Below are 10576 nucleotides of genomic sequence, written 5' to 3'. Positions count from 1 at the left end.
CAACATTATATGATAAAAGTAATCCACATTCTTACATTAAGCTTATATGGGATTGTTTCTCGTATATCACGTCTATATCATATACTACCAGACTCATAAGGTCGTGTCAAAGATGTGAGAGAGAGAGAGGCATCTCGTATTCCGCCATGTGAGGATCTCACGTGCCAGTGTTTGTGAGGTAGTTGGCCGTGCGGCCGCTAGGTGGCACCACCTGCGCTCGGGGCGACTTCAGTTGTCACCGAGCTCTTGGGGTGGATGGTGGTGTGTGGCAGTTCTCTCCCTGAATTATGAAGGAAATTGCGTTGAATAAAGATTTAAACGGTTCACGCAGAAGGCTCATCGTGTAGTGATTGTGTGCTCCGTCGTTTGGAATAGGCGAGGGAAATATTAGTGAGCGGTGGTGGTTGAAAACGGCGAATATCGGCAGGTGGTTTGAGTAGGTGAACATGTCCCACAGGGAAGCGTAAACATGGCGGATCCAGGTAGATGTTTACCTGAGGGGGTTCCCACCAGACCTTCTCCGACGCACCAGGCTGGCCTCTGAGGAGGCCGTGCCAGCTCAAAAGTGGCCCTGGAGGTGTGGGACAGAAGCAGGAGGACAGGCGAGATGAAAGTAACGGTGTGCTTCGGGTCTGTGCGTGTGGTGGTGCCGTGCGGCGAGGGCGAGATCCTCGTGCGGGACCTTATACACAAAGCTACGACCCGTTACAAGAAAGCTACAGCTAAGGTAAGCCTCTTCCCTCCCTCGAGAGGACACTGTGCATGACCCAAGGGCATGAGATGAACACCCGTAGCCCGCCTCTCTCCCCGGTGGCCCGTTCACTGGGGAGGGTCTGTGTGTGTGTGTACACACACAGACCAAGCGACGCGTCACTGGCCAGGGCAGGTACTTTGAATTCATCAAGTCACAGTTTGAAGCGCCGCTTGTGGCGTGGTTGGGGGGACCGTCGCTCAGACACGGTCCACCCCAGCCCCAAATGACGTGTACCGATCGCTTAGGCTAGGACGTGTAAGGGGGGGGGGAGGATCATACAGTAGCCGATGTATTTATATACAGTAACTGGAGATTTCAACGGAAGGTGTAGGATGCTGGGGGAGTCGGTCTTGGTGGCCGCTAGGCGGACAAGGGCGTCCCGGGTTTGAAACTCCACGGCGGGTCGTCGCGTACGCTTCGTCATGTACTCACGTAAATGAATGGTACATGAATGTATAGTTATATTAATTTTACGTTTTTGCGTCCGTATTTACGCGTATACCAAACCTCTTTGAATCTAGATGATGATAATTGACGGTAGATAATTTGCGTACGAAGTGATTGTGTGGGATGTTCCTGCGCCGTAGACAGTGAGTGAGTGTGTGTTAGATATTGCATGGGGATGGCACATGTCCCATATTTACGGGATGGCACATGTCCCATATTTACGGGATGAGAGTAGAGGGAGACGATAATGTGTGTGTGTGACCCAGATCCATTGCCTCGGGGAAGGCTTAAACGACCGTTCCAATTGCCTCCCGGGGGAGGGAGGGTGGGGGCATCACTACTGATTTGTTTCTTATCCTCCCCTTTCCCCCCTTGTTCTCCAGAGGCACGCCCTTATCTCGCTTATCGTGCTGCCCTGATATTAGAGAGGGAGTGAAATAAAAGAAAGAAAAACAAAAAAAGTCTACATCTAGTAAATGAGGTATTGAGTTAATTTATTTTTTTTTTTCTTTTTCACAGTATCGGTTCTTACAAGCTCTCGCCGATAAAGAAATGGATAACATTTCAAGCCAGTTGGTCTCGAATGGTTAGCGATCCCTCATCGCCCAGTTGGAGATAAACGAAAAAGGGGCAGATGTATGTTTGTACTAAAAACAAAGCTTCATATATGGTTGAGTGTAAATGCCATGGGAGTTCACCTTACTTAGAGACTAATAACATAGATAAGAGATTGACTTTATCAGAAGCATAGCAACTGTTTGAAATTATTGACACTCTGGTATTTTAAGATTATCACAATTCGCTCACGCTGTTAAGAGAAATACTTTGTGTATACTTAGAGAATATGATTGTTTTATATAAGTCTATATTAGTCTTAGTAGAGATACACATCCGAATGCACTCACGTAATAGTATTTTACACTTGTCATCAGCGTAGAGCTAGAGGGAACATTATGAAAAGGTCATAGATAAAGTTATGTGTACTGTGCCACGGGGGTGGTGCATAGCTAAGGGGATTTCGTGATTCAGTTAATAGAAATCTAATTCACTTCTTCGTGGGGTGACAAAGGGGGAGGAGCTAGATCCCATAGCTTGGGGAGAAGAACGTTGGTGCGTGGAGGGAAGGGACCGGGGGAGGTTATAGAGTGAATGGGTGGGGAGGTCTGTGTCTGTGTGTGCTGTAATGTATCGATCATGTGGGGGTGGTGGGAGGGTTGCCATGCACACGGTCGCTGAGGACAAAGATTTTTGGTGGTGTTTGGGTCTGGTATAGCAAGCGGCACCACTCCTGTTGTCGCGTAGGCTACACTAGGCTTCGGGCCTGCGTATTCAATTGGAGTCCAGATCTTCGGCTACACTCGGTGTGTGGGTATTGGCTACACTGGGTGGGTATCGGTGGCTACACTGTGTGTTTGTGTGGGTATGTTTTGTTGTTGTTTATTAGGTTTAACGGCCAGCGACCTATAAAGAGTGTGTATTGTGATGTATTCTGAATATTAACGTTCATTATCTTCTCATGCGATATTCCCTCTGTGTATTTACGTACTTAAGAGGAAGATCTTTTACACTCGGTACATAAATACATGGCGCCTGTAACGGTTTTTTTTTTATCTTTAGTTAATGAATAACTCTGTTGCCTTTGTGTTTACAATATTAGCATGGAGGTTAATCCCGTTTTTAACGCTTGCAAAGAAGTGTTCTGTTACAGCGTGCAACGTTTTCTCTGTGGAAATGAGATTAATTAAGCATAATTATAATTCCTGGTTACAGGATCCCCCAATGTGCCTCAAGGTTACAGTAAATTACTGTCTGTAAAGAGACTAGTTTATGGTCCGTGAATCATCTTGCCTCGTGTGGTTTATTTCGTAGCCCTGTATTTGGTTTTTATTCTCTTCTCTGAACTTCTTCTTCTTCTGATGAGGAGATGGGAACTGTGCCACACACTGGAGGTGTCCTGATCCTTCGAGTCCCAGAGGACCAGTGTGTTGGCATGTGCTGTGTGACAAGGAAGGTTTCCAGACGGTGAATTTTTGGCCACTGCCCTAAGTAAAGCAGGGGTTGGACCTCACTGATGTTCAGTTGTTATGGTTAATATCTCCTTAAGTTCCTCCCCCCTCCTCTTTCTTGGACCTCTGGTAACGGTTTATCCGGTCATCCTGTATTAGAACTTGTTTTTGACTTACAAAATTGGGTAGTTTTTAAACTTGTCTCATTAGAATTCCGATACATTTTCCTCGAACGAACTTGACTGTGTATCTCTCCAGTGTATTTTATCATTTATGCTTCGTGGTATCTTAAGCTGGTGCAGACGTGGTTGATAAGCAGACGTGGTTGATATGCAGACGTGGTTTAAAAGCAGACGTGGTTGATATGCAGATGTGGTTGATAAGCAGACGTCACTGATAAGCAGACGTGGTTTGTAAGCAGACGTGGTTGATAAGCAGACGTTGTTGATATGCAGACGTGGTTGATAAGCAGACGTGGTTGATAAGCAGACGTGGTTGATAAGCAGACGTCACTGATAAGCAGACGTGGTTGGTAAGCAGACGTGGTTGATAAGTAGACGTGGTTGATAAGCAGACTTTGTTGATAAGCAGACGTGGTTGATAAGCAGACGTGGTTGATAAGCAGACGTGGTTGATAAGCAGACGTGGTTGATAAGCAGACGTGGTTGATAAGCAGACGTGGTTGATAAGCAGACGTAGTTGATAAGCAGACGTGGTTGATAAGCAGACGTGGTTGATATGCAGACGTGATTCTAGGGAATAGATATACATACATTCTGAAAGGAATTTGATCGAGGACTGAGCCCCGTGATGCGCCACTTTACCAGTTCGTAAATACTCCAAAGAAGTCAGACATTTTCTTTTGTAAGTTTTTTCTCTTACTTAATCAGTCAGTCCCAGTTGTCAGTCCCATGTGTTGCTGGAGCTTGTCTGTGACGTTATCTCGCGTGGAACTTTATTTGAAAAGCTTTCGGAAGATCCTAAAATCAAGAAACTTTTTTTGTTTATGTTTTTGTTGTTCTGTACAGGAAGTCTCGATAGTGGAAGACACTGGCAAAATGATACAGGCACAGATGGTCTTCCGCTTGACCACTGTTAAATGATGTGCTTTTTTTCCACTACTTCCCAGTGGGGAAGTGAAAAAGTAAACGAACAAGACATAATGCCGGATAGAAACGAACATAATGCCGGATAGAAACGAACGCCATAATGTATTAGGGTCTAAAGTCCAGTGAACACAAGACTAACAGTTGCCTCTGACTAAAAGAAGGGCAGGCTGGGTTTTACGGTCTTTCAAAACGAGAATAGGAAAAACTGTATTGACGCCCGGAGAGGGCAATATTGCTGTCCCGTGTGGAGTACTGGTATTAACATCTTAAAAGGCGAGTCAAAATTGCTGAGGTAGGCTAACTGTGCAATGAACGAACGTTATATTAATCCTAAATTACTGAGAGCGGTTGAAAGCATGGACAGCAAAGGGATATATATATATATATATATATATATATATATATATATATATATATATATATATATATATATATATATATATGAATTACGCTAGGTGAATATTAGAAGGCCAAGGCTTAAAATCTGTCCTCGAAAATGGTTTTCTGTTGGAACAACTGACATAGGGAAACTGTGAGTTCTGTTGGCACAACGGGCATGGGGAAACTGTGAGATATTGGCGCCAAAAAAAACTGAAGCAGAGAGTGTCGTATATGATGTTAGGTACTCGAGAAACACATTTCTTCATTACATTACCCCCGAGCCCGGTTTGAAGCACTGTGGACTGCTGAGTGGAGGAGAGGTTTATAGAGAGGTCCCACACGCTGTCCTTGAGCATGGCGGATCCGCCAGGAAGTAGAGGTTTACGTAGGCCTGCGGGCTACCGCCCCAAACAGCCTGGCTGAGCAGAAGAAGCAACAGGATGCCTCTGGACCACACTGGCGTCGTTCTGGAGGTAGGAGAATTCTCGGTCGATCACCAGGTGTGCGTTATGGTAAGGTCCCGGACTGAGGTTTGGGAACTCCCAACACCGTCGTACAAGGACATGTGGATGTAGACTTCCAAGGATCACAAAGGCTGATTCGTAGGTAGGCAAGCTCACGTCTTGGAAGCTGGCCGCCATTGCAGATTATCTCTGTGGGACCTTGCCTTACATTACTGTATACCTTATGGTGGTCTTCTACCCCTACAGCTGGGTCTAGGACCTTTCCTTACCGTACGTATACCTTACGATGGTTTGGGAGGTCTTCTACCCCCACACAGCTGGGTCTGGCACCTTACCTTACCTTACGTATACCTTACGATGGTTTGGGAAGTCTTCTACCCCCCTACTGCTGGGTCTGGGACCTTACCTTACCTTACGTATACCTTACGATGGTTTGGGAGGTCTTCTACCCCCTACAGCTGTATCTGGCACCTTACCTTACTTTACGTATACCTTACGATGGTTTGGGAGGTCTTCTACCCTCTTACAGTCTGGGACCCAGCTAGCTCGTTGGTCCCCTCCTCCATCATAAGCAGTCGGAGGCCGCGGGCCACCATGGTCCCCACGTAACCAACGCATCCATGATGGTCTGCGTCTCTCAGTGAACAGATACACATCCACCTCGTTCACAAACACCTACATATTTCCCCCCCTCCTCATCCCCTCATGCCCTACTTGTTTACATCCACTGTCGTATCGCTAGACTTCGCTGAGGTTCCCTTCCTGGACTCCTTGGGGTGGGCAAGAAGGGCCGGAGCCGAACTTCCTGCAGGGGAGAACTGGCCGCCATGGACCGCTGCTGCAGCCTCTGAGGGTGGCGGGGGTTGTGACCTTGGCACAGGTCCAAGTAGCGAGTTCTTGGGCAAGGCAAACGGCCGCTCTGCTATTCCGGCTCTTTGACACTGGCCCCGCGTGACCTCGCCCTGACGGACCAGGGTCATGGAGGGACAACTGACTGGTGCTGGAGAGGAAGCCGTCTTATCAGCCTTCTCGTCCCAGGCGTCGCTGGACCTCCCTCACGTCCTGACGCGGTTCACCGAAGCGAACGTGGCGGGGAGGATCCGCGTGTGACAAAATGTGCGAGTCGGTGTCCCGGACTCTTCCTCACGGGGCGCAGTGTTGATCATGGGAATGCGCGTAGACACACACACACACACACACACATCTGGCACAGTGGAGGGTTACCTTGCTCAGAGGGACTTGGTGAAGGGCGCTGCCCTCCAGTAGTGTGATGGAGGGCCTCAGTGAAGGGCACTGCCCTCCAGCATGTGATGGGGTAAAGGGGGAAGACGGTAGCATGGTCTCAGACCAAGCTGTGGGAGTAGAGGACCCTATAAACCATCGTAAGGTAAGGTCCCAGACCCAGCTGTGTGGGGGAGTAGAAGACCTCCCAAACCATCGTAAGGTATACGTAAGGTAAGGTAAGGTGCCAGACCCAGCTGTGTGTGTGTGTGTGGGGGGGGGGGGGTAGAAGACCTCCCAAACCATCGTAAGGCATACGTAAGGTAAAGTAAGGTCCCAGACCCAGCTGTGGGGTGGTAGAAGACCTCCCAAACCATCGTGAGGTAAGTTCACCCTTACCAGTTATTATAACCTTGTGGTGTGGATATGGTTGGGTGGACATCGCTTGATCACACAACCGCAGCTGTTCTGCCCAGCTGGGGGCTGGCAGTCAGGTCCTGGAGAAGCGGTTAGTGCACCGCGGGCCCGCTGCTGTCGTCTGGTCAACACGCGTCTCGCCTGGAGTGTGAGTGGGTGGGCATCAGTCTGGCTTGGCGCAGCGTCGCTCAGCTGCTCACCGAGGAGTGACGGGACTGAACCGGTTGGTGTGGGGGCAGTGATGGCCCGTCAACCGGTTGTTGTGGGGGCAGTGATGGGCCGTCAACCAGTTTGTGTGGGGTAGAGATGGGCCGTCAACCGGTTGGTGTGGGGGCAGTGATGGACCGTCGACCGGTTGGTGTGGGGGCAGTCATGGGCCGTCAACCAGTTGGTGTGGGCACTGACGGGTCTGCAACCGGTTCCTTTGGATAGAGATTGGCCAGCAACCGGTTGGTGTGGGGTAGAGATGGGCCAGCAACCGGTTGGTGTGAATATTGACGTACTGGTCACCGGTTTCAGCCGCTGGTGCCCGAGCGATGAACATGGCGTCGCTGGCGCGTGAGAGGTCCCGGGGAGTTAATTTATTAATGGGATTTAAGTGGGGGGGGAGAGAAGGCCACCCATACATACTTACCCAGTGGTTGATGTGTTAAGAGAGTACCCCCCCATCTGTTCCTCTACCCCTGAAGAGCATCAGGGTGTCTTTTTTCTTACCAGTGTTTTCGCTTTGTTCTCGTATTATGCATTCATAGAACTGTTCATTGTCGATATTGTGAAATGCGATTCAGAAACCTGGAAGATGTAATCAAGTCTCAGCTCATTCTTCTGTATTCCACTGTGGAGAAATCTATTTCCTCAGACCTCTTCCACGTAACACAGGTCACAATTATTTTTACCCTCTTCCTCTGGACCTTCTCTGTGAGATCTGTGTGTCTCCTTATGTGAGGTCTACGAAACTTGTGTTCGTTCGGCAAATGAATTTTTTTCGGCATGAACCAAATGGTGATTTGCCTTCTAAGCATTTTGGCTACGTTTTGTGGGTGACGTAAGGATAGGTTGGTCATTGTACTATGTCGGCTCCTGCGAGACGATGAAATCCTGCTCATCCGTAAATAGCAGAGGTTCCAAGACGGGGCTCTGTGGCACGCCGCTGGTCACCCTAACCCACTTCAAAAGGTTCCTCCAGAAGCGCCAGAAGTGGAGGGAGCAAGAAGGGTGAGATTGACCACAGAGGAGATGGGAAGATGGAGTGAAGGAGGCATTGAATAGAAGTGGTATGAAGTGGAGGGAGCAAGAAAGGTGAGATTGACCACAGAGGAGATTGGAAGATGGAGTGAAGGAGGCATTGAATAGAAGGGGTATGAACATGCAGGAGGGTGAGAGGCGTGCGCTGGTTAGAAAGAGAACTGGATCGTTATGGCGTGTGTGTGAGTGTGGAATGGGTAGAGAAGGAAGCGCTGTGGCTCTGATCTAGGGCATATTGAAGTGGTCAAGGCAAACTGTGGGATTTGGCTCTGGATGATGGGCTGTGGTTTTAGGTCATGGTACAAGACATTTAGAAAATGGTCTGCGCAAACGAGGCGTTACTTATGGTCCCAACCGCTTTCAAGACTGCGCCCCGTGCAGTAGCAGGGGAAACGACGGACGCTTTTGGAGCGAGACGAGAATGCACTCCTTCTCAAAAAGACGGTGATAGTCGCGCTCGCTGTGTCACAACTACCGGGCGGAGTCCGGTAACACCCACACACACACACACACACACACACACACCTATTGTTCTCAGGGTAAAGGTCACACGAGAATTAAGAGAGGTAGGGTCTCGTCGCCTTCCTCATCCTAGCTCACGAGACCATGTCTGACGGTCGTCAGCAACGCCAGCCCCCTAGTGTCGTCCTTCTGTGCTACGCCCGGTCAACACCTCGCGATGCCTCGCTCTTTCCAGGTCCAGTTCTGGACCTTCCAGTTAAGACTACGCCTGTTGGGCGTCCAGTCAAGTGGTCCTCGAGGATCTGACATGGGGGGTTTGGTTTGGAAAACAATATGGTATTGTCCTCTGCTGTTACTGCTGGCACCTAGAGTGGATGCGAGGTGGCGGCGAAGAAGATATAGCTTCGCCTTTCCTGTCTTAGTCATTCCTTCGTCATTCATTTGTTTTCCAAGTTGATCGTGGCTCTTCAGCGTCCATAGCTACGCTTCATCAATGCAAGGATGGTGATGATAGGAGCTTAGCGAACGGATGGCCATCAAGGAAGCGGACATACGAACCCCACACCCGCCGGGGAGACGCGAGAGTCCGTCGCAAGTCGTAGCGGAGTTGCTTCGAGGGTGGGTCGTTCGTCGGAGGGTCGTGTCGGTGTTAACCCCCCCCCCCCCACTAACGAACGCCCTCGAAGGTTATCGCGTCGTGTTTCCGCGTCGGCGTTGCCTCTCGCTGAATCACAACCAAATATTTGAGGTGGCTCACCCGGGGCCGTGTTTTGCCAAGCGTCCCAGGGCTTTCGGGAAGGGGGACGTCCTTGCGACTTGGGAGAAGGAGGAGGAGGAGGTTTAGTTGGTTAGAAGCCTTGCATCTGCATCCTTGCTTGTACCTTGTGTCTCCGCCGCCGCTTCGCGGCTTCAAGGCGCGCGGTTCGATCCCCGTCTACGGTGGCGTGGGTAGGAAATAAGATACAGAACAAAAACGCACGTTTAGTGGGAATTGGCTGGGGAAGTGGTTGGTGTATTTCATGTGATTTCTCGATGATGTGACGCGGTGGTTGGGGGGCTGGGGGTGAGTGAGCAGGACAAGGTCGTGGTGCGCGCCTGCGCGTCGCCAGACGGACGCGGGTACCCCACTTTTCCCATCATTACTGCATGCTTGGCCTGCGTCATGATGCGCCCCCCCCCCAATCCCCTCCCCCTCCTCTCTCCTCCCCCCCAAAGTGTTTTGTGTGTATTGCTTCCACACCCGCACGCACACCAGCACACAGGAATGTGTGTGTGTGTGTGTGTGTGCGGTGGAGGAGGGGGGGGGGGTAATTAAAGACAATATCTCCCACTTCCCCCTCCCCCCTGAATTACGTGAGTCGTAGATATTCGTCGTCGTAATGGAAACTGTTGGCGTCTGTCTAGGTTAGTTTGGTTGACGAGGGAGTACACTGGACTCCTGCTCCTCCTCCTCCTCCTCGAGCATGTGTGGCCACTGTGTTGGGGAGGGGGTCGTGTGGCCACTGTGTTGGGGAGGGGGTCGTGTGGCCACTGTTGGGGAGGGGGTCGTGTGGCCACTGTGTTGGGGAGGGGGTCGTGTGGCCACTGTGTTGGGGAGGGGGTCGTGTGGCCACTGTGTTGGGGAGGGGGTCGTGTGGCCACTGTGTTGGGGAGGGGGTCGTGTGGCCACTGTGTTGGGGAGGGGGTCGTGTGGCCACTGTGTTGGGGAGGGGGTCGTGTGGCCACTGTTGGGGAGGGGGTCGTGTGGCCACTGTGTTGGGGAGGGGGGTCGTGTGGCCACTGTGTTGGGGAGGGGGTCGTGTGGCCACTGTGTTGGGGAGGGGGGTCGTGTGGCCACTGTGTTGGGGAGGGGGGTCGCGTGGCCACTGGGTTGGGGAGGGGGGTCGTGTGGCCACTGTGTTGGGGAGGGGGTCGTGTGGCCACTGTGTTGGGGAGGGGGGTCGTGTGGCCACTGTGTTGGGGAGGGGGTCGTGTGGCCACTGTGTTGGGGAGGGGGGGTCGTGTGGCCACTGTGTTGGGGAGGGGGTCGTGTGGCCACTGTGTTGGGGAGGGGGGTCGTGTGGCCACTGT

At 50.9% G+C, this 10576-nt stretch overlaps 1 protein-coding gene across 1 annotated transcript in view; it reads left to right on the top strand.

Annotated features, from left to right (window-relative positions):
* The first annotated feature begins 225 nt into the window (after nucleotides 1-225).
* LOC139757523 (partitioning defective 3 homolog) overlaps nucleotides 226-10576 on the top strand; it is a 257547-nt gene continuing 247196 nt past the window's right edge. The window contains exon 1 of the mRNA XM_071678059.1: nucleotides 226-727. Within this exon, the coding sequence (XP_071534160.1) occupies nucleotides 608-727 (120 nt within the window). The 5' untranslated portion in view covers nucleotides 226-607. The remainder of the gene's footprint in view (nucleotides 728-10576) is intronic.

The sequence above is a fragment of the Panulirus ornatus genome, chromosome 27 (assembly GCF_036320965.1).
Source record: "Panulirus ornatus isolate Po-2019 chromosome 27, ASM3632096v1, whole genome shotgun sequence".
NCBI classification, from domain to species: Eukaryota; Metazoa; Arthropoda; class Malacostraca; order Decapoda; family Palinuridae; genus Panulirus; species Panulirus ornatus.
Note: the sequence above shows the minus strand (reverse complement) of the source record. Positions and strands in the feature narration are given on the sequence as shown.